Source organism: Mobula hypostoma, chromosome 4 (genome assembly GCF_963921235.1).
Source record: "Mobula hypostoma chromosome 4, sMobHyp1.1, whole genome shotgun sequence".
In the NCBI taxonomy this organism is placed as follows: Eukaryota; Metazoa; Chordata; class Chondrichthyes; order Myliobatiformes; family Myliobatidae; genus Mobula; species Mobula hypostoma.
Genome location: NC_086100.1, coordinates 54649808 through 54664239, shown reverse-complemented (window position 1 = coordinate 54664239; position 14432 = coordinate 54649808). Strand labels below are relative to the sequence as shown.

General features: G+C 39.6%; 1 protein-coding gene across 11 annotated transcripts in view; it reads left to right on the top strand.

Annotated features, from left to right (window-relative positions):
• veph1 (ventricular zone expressed PH domain-containing 1) overlaps positions 1-14432 on the top strand; it is a 247776-nt gene that overhangs the window by 205651 nt on the left and 27693 nt on the right. For 9 of the 11 annotated variants that reach the window (XM_063045816.1, XM_063045817.1, XM_063045810.1 and 6 more), the window contains one exon: positions 10610-10727. In XM_063045816.1, coding sequence (XP_062901886.1) covers positions 10610-10727 — 118 coding nt within the window. Of the gene's footprint in view, positions 1-1225; positions 1377-6991; positions 7130-10609; positions 10728-14432 lie in introns of those variants that run through there. The other 2 variants (XM_063045821.1, XM_063045822.1) reach the window with 2 other exon arrangements.

The window sequence follows — 14432 nt, the reverse complement described above, 5'->3', positions numbered from 1 at the left end:
ACAAATACAGGATAAGAATTTTCCAGTGCTGCCAAACAACTTATCTACTTTCTGGAGTTGTTGTCAAACTGTCCAGCAATCCAGTTTTAACTTCTATTCTACCTATCTTTAAGTGCCATACTAATTGTAAACGAGTATTTAAACTCTGAACACTGATGCAACAGGAATTGGATTGAGCCTGGTTAAGACTGCATTGACTACTCAGAGGTATAATAGAAAGAGTAGCTTTCGTTATGTCTGTCCTGCACAAGTCAGTGGGTTGAGCCCATCAGTCCTTGACCAATCATAGAGCTCTGGAGTTATACACCGGTGAAACAGGCCCTTCGGGCCATTCATCCATGCTGACCAAGTTGCCAACCTGCCTGGTCCTATTTTCCTGCATTTGTCCCATATTCCTTTCAACATTTCCTGTCCATGTATTAGTCTAATTATCTTTTAAACATTGTAAATTTACCTGCCTCTACCACCTCCTCCAGATTCTTGTTCCATATACTCACTGATCTCTGTGTGGTAACACTTGCCCTGCAAGTCCACTTTAAATTTTTCCACTCTCACTTTAAAACTAAACCCCACAGTTTTAGACTGTAATATCCCCGGGAAAAGACTGTGGCCATTCACCTTATCTGTGCCCTCATGGTTTTTTGTACCCCTATAAGATCACCTCCCAGCACTCAAAGGAGAAAAAGTCCTATCCTATCAACTCCCTCCACTTAATTCAAGCACTTCAATCCCAATAACATCCTTGTGAAACTTGGCTGCTCCTTTTCTAGATTAATGACATTCTTTCTATATCTAGGTAACAAGAGCTGCAGACAGTGCTCCTAAGTGTATTCTTTCCAACATCTTGTACAGCTAACATGGTGTACCAGCTTTTGTACTCAATATCCTGACAGATGAAGACGAATGCAAGCATGCCAATGGCATTACTTACCAACCTGTCTACCTATTGTATGTTGTCATTTTCAGAGAACACTGCACTTCTGCTCCTAGGTGCCTCTGCTCTACAACTCTCCAGGGCCCTACCCTCTGCTGACAAGCTCTAGTCTGCTTTAACTTCCTAAAATGAAACAGCACACACTTGTCAGAGTTAAATTTCATGGCCCACATTCCCAGATGAATTCCACCTGCGATATCTTGATCCATTTTCCCAGTTGTCATCTTTGCAATTCTTCACTTCCGAAAACTTACTCTACACAGGGCTCCCCCGTCATTATCTTACCTACAGGAATATCCAGGATAACCCATCTCCTGAAAAGGTGTAACCTATCACATCTTTAAGGAAAGAACATGGGGGTCAGGAAGATCCAAGTTCGGACAATTCTTCTGCTGTCCAAGAGCAAAACTTGGGCTTGGGACCTAACAACCTGAAACAAGGAACTTGGGGATGACATGTCCATGTTAAGCCAAAGTCTGAATATTTCAGTAGTTTTCAGTTAAAGATTATAAATTGCCTATTTGTCAATAGTTATTTAGATTTAAATAATATTGACTGAACTGATTAAAGAGGTTTTTTATCGATTCTGAATTCTCATTGTTTTTTTTTTAAAAATGTGCATAAGTAATAATTACTTGAATTAAAAAGCAATTTCTTCGGTAGTACTTATCAAAATAAACAATGATCATTCTATACAACTTAGAAAGTAAGATGTTGGTACCTTTTATTTTAAAATAACGTCATTCTTACTCAAAAATGTTTTTATAGACAAATAACCATTTTTAAGTAGAAGGTAATTTCTGGTCTCTATTGACTTTGTAATGTACTTTCCCAATATTGTTCTTGAATTTACGCCAGAGACTAAAACAATTCCAGATGAATCAGTGAAGGGTTATTATTGGATTACATCAATATTATCTCTAGGGTGCTTTATCAGCCAGTTCCTTAATATCAAATACCAGCAGGATTCCCAGTGCAGGAAAGAGAAATTCTAATTCTGAATAACCAAACAGTTGAATTTTTTCATGGCATACATACATAGGCATGCATAAAATTTTGAACAATCCATTATACAAAAATAATTTAAATCACCGACATGTTATATTTGTAAGTACAAGTTGCTTTCAGAGATAACTAACAGTTTTTCAGAGTATACCCATCCTCTACACTGAATCCCTAAAGCTCTTCAGATAGGATCAAATATTTTGATGGAAGATATAACAAGCCCAAAACATCAGCATTAATCAGATATTCAAGGTGATTTTTCAGAAAATGCATTCACCTGCAAACAGGAGAACAAATAAATAGTTATTATAGTCTTTATGTGCCAAAAACAACTGGAACAGCAGACTGAGTGGCACCAGCGGATAAAAGGAGCACACTGGAGTAAGAGCAGAACAATTCATATGGAAAGATATTACTAAGTAGAAGCATTAGAACCAATGTGGATAATTTTTTGAAATTTCTTAGCCAAGAGTAAGCTAACAAGCTGCCAGAGGACAACATGATGGACCAAGGTGGCTCTATCCACAGATCAATGAGTCATAGAAAACTACAGCACAGAAACAGGCTATTTGGCCCATCCAGTCCTTGCCTAACCAATTAAACTGCCTAGTCCCATCAAGCTGCACCAGGAACATAGACCTCCATATCCCTCCCATCCATTTACCTATCGTAACTTCACTTGACCATTGAAATTGAAATTACTTACACCACTTGCACTGGCAGCTTATTCAAACCTCTCACCACTCTGAGTGAAGAATTTTCCCCTTATATTCCCCTTAAACATTTCACCTTTCAGCCTTAACCCATGACCTCTAGTTGTAATCTCACCAAACCTTAGTTGAAAAAGCCTGCATGTATTTACCCTATCTATACCCCTCATAATTTTGTATACCTCTATCAACTCTCCACTGAAACTAATACGTTTTGGAGAATAAAGTCCTGAACTATTCAATCTTTCCTTATCACTCAGATCATTCAGTCCCAACGACATCCTTATAAATTTTCTTTGTCCTCTTTCAATCATATTTATATCTTTCCTGTAGGTAGGTGACCAAAACTGTGCATAATACTCCAAATTAGTCTTACCAATGTTTCATACAACATCAACATGACCTCCTAACTCCTCTACGCAGTGCTATAATCTTTGAAAGCCAATGTGCCAAGAGCTTTCTAAACAACCCTATCAATGTGTGATGCTACTTTCAATGAATTATGGACCTGTATTCCCACATCTCTTTGTTCTACCACACTCCTCAGTGCCCTACCCGCTCACTGTGTAAGACCTACCCTGGCTGGTACTCTCTAAGTGCAACACCTCACACTTGTCTGCATTAAATTCCATCTCAAACAAGAGAAAATCTGCTGACACTGGAAATCCAAGCAACACATACAAAATGCTAGAGGAACTCAGCGGGCTAGAGAGCATCTATGGAAAAGAGTGAACTGTCAACGTTGTGAGCCAAGACCCTTCATCAAGACTGCAGCTGGTCCAGATCCTGCGGCAAGCTTTAATAGTCTTCCTCACTATCTACTACATCCACTATCTCGGTGTCATCTGCACATTTGCTGAACCAGTTAACCAGAACATTAATGTAGATGACAAACAACAATGAACCCAGCACCAATCCCTGCCGCACTCCACTAGTCACAGTCAGAGAGGCAACTATCTACTACCACTCTCTGTCTTCTCTCTCAAAGCCAAACTCTAATCCAAATTTCTACCTCATCCTGAATGCCAAGTGACTGAACCTTCTTAACTAACCTCCTATGCGGGACCTTGTTAAATGTCTTGCTAAAGTCCATGTAGACAACATTCATTTCATCAACTTTCCTGGTAACATCCTCGAAAAACTCTATAAGATTGGTTAGACATGATCTTCCATGTTGACTATCCCTAATCAACCCCTGTCTATCCAAATACTCATAGCCAGTCTCTTAGTGTACCTTCCAATAACTTTCCCACTACTGATGTCAAGCTCACTAGCCTATTATTTCCTGGTTTATTCTTAGAGCCATTCTTAATCAGCGGAGCAACATGAGCTATGCTCCAAATCACTGGTATCTCACTTGTCACTAAGAATATTTAAATATCTCTGCTACGGCCCCTGCAATTTTTTCAGTTGCCTCCCACAGGGTCCGAGGGAACACATTGTCAGGTCCTGAGGATTTGTCTACTCTGATTTGCCTCAATACAGTAAACACCTCTTCTTCTGGGATATTTTTAGGGTCCATGACCTCACTGATGCTTTGCTTCACTTCTATAGACTCTGTGTCCATCTCCTGAGTAAATACAGATACAAAAAATTCCACTTAAGATGTCCCCATCACTTTTGGTTCCGCGCATAGATTACCATTCTGTTCTTCAAGAGAAACAATTTTGGCAGAGATAGATTATAGAACAGTACAGCATATACAAGCCCTTCGGACCACAATGTTTTGCCTACATCTTAACCTACTCCAAGATCAACTTAGCCCTTTCCTCACACATTTTTTTCATGTTATCCATGTGTCTATCCAAGAGACAATTAAATATCCCTAATGTACATGCTTTTACACAGTGTATTCCATGCACTTACCACTCTCTGTAAAAGTCCTACTGGCCTCTCATATTGGCCAGTGCCACCTTCAGAAAAGGGCACTAGCTGTCCACTCTGTCATTACATCTTATCATCTTATCTCTCTATAAAGCTTCCTCTCTACCTATCCGCATAGGACATGATTTCTAATCCAGGCAGCACCATGTTAAATCGCCTTTGCATACTGTCTAAAGTTTCCACATCATTCCTATAATGAGGTGACCAAAACCGGACACAATATGCTAAGTGTGGTCTGACCAGTGTTTTACAGACCTGCAACATTACCTTGATCCTCCAATTAATGAAGGCCAATACACCATACACATTCTGACTCATGCTATGAATTTGCGTGGCAACTTTGAGGGATCTATGGAGTTCAATCCCGAGATCCCTCTGTTCCTCCGCACTGTTAAGAATCGTGCCATTAACCTTGTACTCTGCCATCAAGTTAAACCTTTCAAAGTCTTTCACTTCACATTTATCTAAATTTGATTCCATCTGCCTCTTCTCAGCCCACCTCTGTAACACTGAATGACAGCAGTCCCAGAACAGATCCCTGTGGAACAACAAAAATTAAAGGCCACCAGGCAGAATACACCCCAGCTACTTCCACCTTCTGCTTTCGTGGGCAAATTAATTCTGAATTCACGCAGCCAGTTTTTCCTGGATCACATTCCTCCTGACTTTCTGAGTGAGTCTACCATAGGGCACCTTCGTAAATGTCTTACCAAAATCCATATACACCACTTCACTTTGCTTTGTCAGTTCCTTGAAAAAGTCAATCAGGCTGACGAGGCATGACCTGCTCCTCACAGAGCCATGCTGACTATCTCTAATCAAACTAAGTGTGCTCATAAATCCTGTCTCTAAGAATCCTGTGCAATAATTTTCCCACCCACTGATGTAAGACTCACTGGTCTATAATTCCCAGGATTATCCCTGTTGCTTTCATGAACAAAGGAATAATATTTGCCACCCTCCATTTTTATGGAATGCTACTATAGCCAGTGAGAACATAAAGATTATTGCAACCACACAGCAATCTCTTTCCTTACTTCCCATAGTAACCTGAGATATTCCCAGTCCGACCCAATGGACTTACCTAATATTTCTCAGAACTTCCCACACCTTCTTTCTCTACTATGACATGTTTCAGAACATTAGCCTGTTCTATGCTGACCTCATATTCATCAAGGTCCCTCTTATGGTGAATACTGAAGCAAAGTATTCATTAAGGACCTCCTCCAGAAAAGCTCCCTCTTTTATCCCTAATCAGACCTACCCTCACTCTAGTCATCTTGTATTTCACATATACTAGTAGAATGATTAAGGGTTTTCCCTAATTCTACTTGCCAAGGTCTTCTCATGTTTATTCTTAATCTCCTTTCTGACTATGTACTCATTCTCAAAAGCCCTGTTTGATCCTTTCCCTCTTAAACCTTAATTATGCTTCTTTCTTTCTCTTGACTGCCATGGTTCACACATCACTTGTCAACCATAGTTCCTTCACCCTACCATCCTTTCTCTGCCTCTGTGGGACAAAACCAACCAGAATGCCCAGCAAGTGCTCTCTAAACAGCCTCCACATTTCCATTATACCCTTCCCAGAGAACATCTGCTCCTGCCTAATAGCTTCATAATTATTTCCCCCTCCAGTTAAATACTTCATCATATTGTCTGCTCCTATTGTTCTCCAAGGCTATACTAAAGGTCAAATAGTTGTGGTCATTGTTCCCAAAATGCTCGCCCATTGAGAGTTGTCACAAGACGAGATTCATTCTCTAGTACTAGATCCAGTATGGTCTCTCCTCCAGTCGGCTTGCCTACTTATCGTGTCAGGAATCCACACCTTACAAATGCTGCTGCATTTAAACCTTTTGCACCAAAGAGGTGCCAATAAGTATTAGGGAAGTGAAAGTTATCCATGACAACAACTGCTATTTTTGTAATTTTCCAAACTCTGCCTGCTAATCTTACAACCCTGTTGCCATTGGGGGGAGGCAATAAAATACTGCCAGTAGAGTGATTACTCACTTTCTGTTGCTAGCTGCCACCCACACTGACTCAGTAGACAATTCCTCCACAACATCCTCCCTTGTGCGACTGTGATACTATCCCTGATCAGCAATGCCACGCCCCCACCTCTTACCTTCCCACTCCCCACCGTTCCCTTCGAGACATCTAAACTTCAGAACATCCAGCAGCCATTCTCGCCCTTGTGACAGCCAAGTTGCTGTAATGGTCACAACATTGTAATTCCAAGTACTGATCCATGCTCTTAACTTCATCACCCTTGTTCCTTATACTTCTTACATTAAAGTAAGCACATTTCAACCCATCTAATTGACTGCATCTAGCACTAGCTACTCATACTATGGCTGCTCTTACAATAGCCATGCCCCGTAAACCTAACTTCCTATTGAAAAATCGCATTCAACAAAACTTACTCCTTTCAATACTTCCCACCTTCGCGCAGGTCTTGCTTTCGCTCATGATCCTCCAACGTGAAACTCACAAGCAGGTGTGTGGCAGTCTGGATACATGGTGGAGAACGAACCTGCAAACAGCCATTTAAACTCTGCACGTTGTGCCTATTGGTGATTGACTACCAACAATAATGTCATGAGATGCCACAATTGAATTGTAATCACTTTAACTAAATGGGCAATCTTACGAATGCCATTCTAACAGTAGTTACCCTGATTTGGTTGATACATTTTTGGGAGTGTCTGATGTCAGGCCTATGACACCCATAGAAACTTATCTATCCCTTTGCTTTTTTGCATGAAAAACAAACTGTGACCATGTTGCCTATTGCATAACCTGCTTATCTTGGTACACAGTTACTACTGTTATTCGGGTTCAAATTAATTGCAAATCAGCAGGGCCTCCCAGTATTAAAAGGTTGTCATCTTTATTAAGTGCCAAATAAAATTATTTCCCAAGATAAGTCCAATTTAAATACAGTAAAGAAACAGAACTTCTGCCATGATACCAATAGCCTTCGCCACCCCTAGTTTAGCTTATCTGATGGTCAACAGTAGTGTGAACAAGAGCTCTAGAAACAACTAGAATTATATCAAATATAAAAATATTCAGATTATTTAAAAATATTCTGCTCAGTCTGATCTTCCACCCACACTCACCGTGGCACCATGGATGGACCATGCAGGATCCAGGTCTCCACTCTACATCCCATACGTGCCACAAAGCCATCCATGAATTACTGGGTCTCAAGTGATGGAAACACAAGAGATGCTGCGGATGCAGGAAATCTGGAGCAACACACACAAGGTGCTGGGAGATCTCAGCAGATCAGGCAAAACCTATGAAAGGAACTGAACAGTTAACATTTCAGGCCAAGTCTCTTCATCAGAACTGGAAAGGAAGTGGGCAGAGACCAGAATTGACTGTTAATTTCCCTCTATCGATGCTGTCTGATCTGTAAAGTCCCTCCGACATGTTGTACGCACTGCTCAGCTGACGGAACCCCAGTTCATTGCTGTCAATGGCAATTTTCTGTTCAAATATAACTTAGAATACAATAACAAGTCTCACACTCAGAACATACCCTCTTCTCATTACTACCATCAGTGGAAAGATATATGAGCATGAAGACACACACTCAACAATTTAGGAGCAACTTCTCCACCATCAGATTTCTGAACTGCTAATGAACCCACGAACAGTATTTTTGCTCCCAATTTGCACTCTTTATTTACCACACACACACACACATAAACACATACATGCACACACGCACACACACACAGACACGCACGCAAATACGCACACACACACACACACACACACACAGATACACATACATATACACACACACGCACAGACACACCTACACACACAGACACACACATACACACACAACACACACACATACATACAGATACAACATACAACATACACACACAGACAGATACACACACACATACACCCACACACAGACACACACACACATACACCCACACACAGACATATACATCTACACACACACAACACACACGCACACATAAACACACACAGACACACACAACACACACACACAGACACACACACAAATACACAAACACACACGCACACAGACACACATACTCACACATATACACACACATATACCCACACACAACTCACACACAGACACACACAGACACACACACATACACGCACACACATACACACTCACAACACACACACACAACACACACAGACACACAACACACAGACACATACACACACACAGACACACACACATACATATACACACACACACACACACACACACATATATCTGTCTTAGAACTTATATTTTATGTCTTGCACTGTACCACTAAATAACAAATTTCATGACGTATGTCAGTGATAATATATCTGATTCTGATTTTGCATGAAGGTGAGTGATCCTATTCTACAAAAAAACACGTCAGTACGTTCCAGAACGATAGCATCCAGTGTTGAATGCAGCATCTTTTTGTAGTAGAGTCTGATGCACCAGTATTAAAACATGACTGGTGAAAAATTAAATATATCCATATTTTAATATGTTGTGCTTAAGTGCTTTTTGCAAATTTGTTATAATACTTATTATTGCAGAATATGATGGCACACAACCAGAGCTCTACAATCTGAATCAAAAGTCTCTGATAAAATGTGATCAACTTAACGCATAATGTTGCTTCCAAACACAAGAAACCCAGAGCATCGCATACAAAATGCTGGAGGAACTCAGCAGGTCAGGCAGCATCTATGGAATGAAGTGTAGTTGATCTTTCGGGCTGAAATCCTTCTTCATGACAGAAACTTTTTTCTGTCTGATGTTGCCTGACCTGCTGAGTTTTTCCAACCTTTTCCACTTTTATTTCTCATTTCCAGCAGCTGCATTTATAATCCTTTTACTTTTTGTTATGGACTCCAGAGACATAATTCAGAAAAGGCAAATGCACAGAATCTAGGTGGCAACCTAGTGCTTTTCTGAGGAATTCTGCTTTCACTTCTGATATTCCCTTAGGTGGATGCAAAAAAATTCTAGTCTAATTCACGTAGGGCTAAGTTCTTCTCCATAGTACCTGATTAATATCTTTCCCTCAACGATCACTGAATGAAGTTATGATTATTATGATTATGAAGACACGTACTCCTCTTTTATTGTCATTTAGTAATGCATGCATGAAGAAATGATACATTATTTCCTCCGGTGTGATATCACAAAACACAGGACAGACCAAGACTGAAAAAACAGACAAAAACCACATAATTATAACATATGGTTACAACAGTGCAACAATACCATAACTTGATGAATTCCATGAGCACAGTAAAGTTCAAAGTTTCACAAATGTCCCACATCTCACGCAGACGGGAGAAGGAAGAAAAACTCTCCCTGCCATGCTGACCACAATCCGACTCTGAGTCATCCGAAAACTTCGAACTCTGATCAGCTGTACGACACCAAGTACTGAGCGCCATCTCTGTCCAAACGATTCGACCTCAATCTTGGTCGCCAAAAGCAGGCAAGGTCGGGGATTTTGAGGCCTACCCTCCGAAAGATTCCCGACCACACAGTAATGACAGCAGCGAACGGGCATTTCCGAAATTTCTCTGGATATTCCTCTGTGCTTTCACGTCCATTCTCCATCAAATCAGAATTGTCCACGGCCCCTATTTAACAGATACGACGTCATTTTTCACCAGAGGGCTGCGCACACGCAGGCGCGCCGCCATCTTCTCCTCCCGAATTCACATTGAAGTTATCTAGTAATTTCACATTGATGTTGAGCAATATGCTAATTGATGAACAGATCATATACAACTGATATAAAAATCAGTGGCCATGTTGCTGTATTGCATCTGTCACCATTTATTAAAAAAAATCATTGTCCATTAAGCTTTTTGAGATGAGCTGGGATCATGAAGGTTGCTGTATGAATAGGAGTTGTTGATATGATTGTAACTATGTCTCTAGGTCACGATGAAACTTTGAATGGTTTACTGGAAAGTACAAGAATAAATATCCAAAACGAGTATAATATCTTTCTAGGTAGAAGAAGAAACATTATAACGTCTAATGTTATCTGAATAGGATTTGGACAGTCTGCAGATGCACCTTGCGGAAGTGAGATTTTTTGATCTGTTCGGCTATAGTGAGGAAGTAGGAATGTGGCGGTGCTTTATGTGCAATAATCCTGACAAAGCAACAGGTAAGAACATCGCTCTTGTACAGGAATTAGTGTAGACTTATCCTGTTAATATCAGTGAGAAATTGGAACTCTTAGTACAATGTGTGCTTTCAGAGAAAAGAGCATTAGAAAATGATCATTTGGTTACTCAATCATTCAGTTAGATTATGGCTAACATCAATGTCACCTTCCTAATCTGACCCCATACACCTTGATTCCCTTCAGAACAAAATATTCAAAATGCTGCTTATAATGTACACAAATTTATAAAGCGTATCACATTGGGTGCTTTAATTAGCAAAGTTAGATGGTGCTAGATCACCAGAAACATAGAGAGCAGTTAGATTATAACATCTTGAAGCATGCACTGCTGTTAGGATGTAGCTCTGCTTCATCAGAGCTCAATACTCAAGCTACATTTCTCTTAATATTGCACATCTGATTAACTATCAAGCTTTAAAGTAGATCAAACAAGGCAATGGGCTGCTGCTGGTTGATGAAGAGTTGTGCCAATATCCAGAATATACCATAAATGTTTGGTACTTTCTATTGTTATTTCAAGTTGCAGGAGTTGACAAAAAAATGGCGGAGAATGGGGCCAATGACTTTTGCTGTTTTGAAGGATTCTCTACAAAGCAATTAAGGTCATACAGAATTAAACATGCAGAAAGTAAACAAGAATATCAGACAGGGATCTTCTCTGATGGGGTCATTTCATGGTGTTTGCAGACAAATACAAGTAACAGTATCTTCATTATCACAAAATCTTCTTGTGTTATCTTGCCAGGATGCACTGCTTGCTTACCTGAATGGAGAAAGGGATAAATGGCTGTGTTTTAGTTTGTGCAAGAAAAAAAACAGAAGCTGCACATTTGCACAATACAGCTTGTAATCCAGAAGAAAATGTGGGATAAATGGAATGTGTGCTCTGATAAACGGGATTTTGTATTAAAGTAGTCATATTCAATGGTTTAAGTTTTGCCACTAGCTGAGACCTTAGAAAAGAATCATCCACCACTACTAAACATGCCTGTTCTCTTTCTGCTTAGCCTCAGTGTACTTTATCCTAATAGCCTCACCCAAACGACACACTATCCAGATCCATGCTTTGATTCCTAGTATTGACTTTAGACAGCTTCTTCCATTCTTTGTATTCATGTATCTCGAGGGCCTTCTGACTCTCTGCAAATGTAGGACGTCTTTCCTGTTTCACAGTAGCTGCACCTCTGCAATAATAGAACACAATGAGACTTGGTCCCTCACTCAATCTTCAGTTCTCCAGGTTAAATTCACATTTGGATCATCTGTCAGCACACGCTACAAACTGTAGTCCAGGTTTAAACTTTAACTGATGCTCAGTAATAATATAGTTTGTGAGCTGGCTATAGTCCAAGTATTAAACACCATTGTTGGCGCCGACTGGATGCTAAACTTAGAGAAAACAACGGGAGGTTGGTGTGCTGTCTGCATTCAAATCAGTGGATGCTAGCTCATCATTCTCCCCTTTCATTTTTATGGGGTCAAGTTTAGTCGCGCATAGTTATGTTGCTTTACAATGTGTGTTTTATGTGGACTTGTGAAGATCACTCATGGGTAGCTACTTGACAAGATGAAGGTCTTGGGTATTGGGAGCAAGGAAGAAAATTGAATTATAGCAAGAATTTAGGAAACAGAATAGGATTTACAGTGATTGAAAGCAAGTGACCTTGCCAAACAAAATTCTATTCACCATGAACTCCTCAAAATAGAACTTAAGACCACAATTGTAATAAGACTAATTAAATTCAGATTTTAAAATGTATTTTGTGTTATACTTCAATCAAATTAAGATGACATATTCAAAACATTAAGAATCATTACAGAGAAATTTTTAAATTATATTATACAGTAACATGTATTATGAAATTCCTGTTTCGTTAATGGTCAATGTCTCCATTTAAATAACGGCAAGAGTTTTAAGGAAACAATTTCTTCAAAGGCTTCAATTCAGTGTTACTGTTTGCTGATGTACACTCAGTGGCCACTTTATTAGGTATCTCCTGTATCTAATAAAGTGGCTGCTGAGTATGTGTTTATGGTCTTCTGCCATCCACTTCAAAGTTCAACATGTTGTGCATTCAGAGATTTCTTCTGCACATGACTGTTGTAATGTGTGGTTATTTGAGTTACTGTTGCCTTCCTGTCAGCTTGAACCAGTCTGGCCATTCTCCTCTGACCTCTCTCATTATCAAGGCCACTTCAACAAAAACTGGGACTTACTGGCTGTTTATTGTTTGTTTTTTTTTGTGGGGACAGGTTTGCACCATTCTCTGTAAACTCTAGAGACTTGTGCATGAAAATCCCAGGAGATCAGCAGTTTCTGAAATATTCCCTGACTGGCACCAACAATCATTCCATGGTCAAAGTCACTTAGATCACATTTCTTCCCTATTCTGATGTTTGGCCTGAACAACAACTGAACCTCTTGACCATGTCTGTGTGCTTTTATGCATTGAGTTCCTGCTGTATGATTGGCTGATTATCAAGTATACCTAATAAAGTGACCACTGTGTGTATTTTTAAAAAAACTGTGATTAGAAGTTGCAATAGCATAAAGTACAATGATATTGGTTATTAGATACTGACTGTTGGAAATATACAAATATATGTAGCTAGTTATTGGACAAAAGCATTGACATTTAGCTTAAAATTAAATGAGGAAATTTTCTTTGATTTGGTGCATTAATTTCTATTACTCTACTGTGCTGGTGGTTTATTATAGTCCAAGCAGGAGGAGGATTAGTCTCAAACAAAAAAAATGCACCCTCTGCACACTAAATTGTTCCCATGGTATGCATTATGGCCCAATTCATCCCAGTTTAAGAATAAACAAATAGGTCTGGTCAATGAGTTAGTAACCAGAGCTCAACTAAAGAACAAAGGAAAACTGAGATTTTATGCAGAGGTTTGTTCATCTGGCATGACTCACCAAAACAAGAATCCAAAATAACTTTTAAAAAGGAAGAGGACAAGTACTTGAAGGAAAAGATTGGCAGTGGGTTAGAAGGGGGAATGGGACTGAAGGCATCACATGTTAAATAGTTGGCCCAGACTAGTAGAGCTGAAATTCCCCTTCTGTTTGGAATTTATGGTCCTGCAAATTAAAGGGACTATTCATATTTCAGCAATTCAGAAAATTGGAAATTGGAAATTGGAAATAGGTTTATTATTGCCACATGTACTGAGATGCAGTGTAAAACTTAAGAGTAGATACTAAACTGTGATGGATATTCAGTTTTCAGCACCCAAGAGGGTTTTTTGCTAACCTCAGCTTTCTCGTTTAGTAGAATGACTTTCCAAAGGATCAGAATTGTTTGTGACAAAATTCAATTTCTAACAAATATTCCTTGCTCAGCTTCTTTTCATAAACAACTTGCAAGCAGCAATCAGTTTGAAGTTAAAAACACAGCTTTGCAAACAGCATTGCTATGGAGCACTGCCTGCTGGCACACGGTGTGGGTATGGGGTTTGGGGATGTCTGGCTGTTAAGTGATGTGGTTTGCAAAGCAAAGTGACATTGAGACTTCTTGTCTGCATTAGCTAAAAGCAAAACAAACATGGTCACAGATATGATCAATCAATAGTTGTGACATTTGTGTACTCAGAGTCAGCCCTTACAGCATTAAACTAGGTCCTGGGATCTCTGTCTCCAGAAGCTTTTAGACCACCTGTGTGAATTACTTTGTC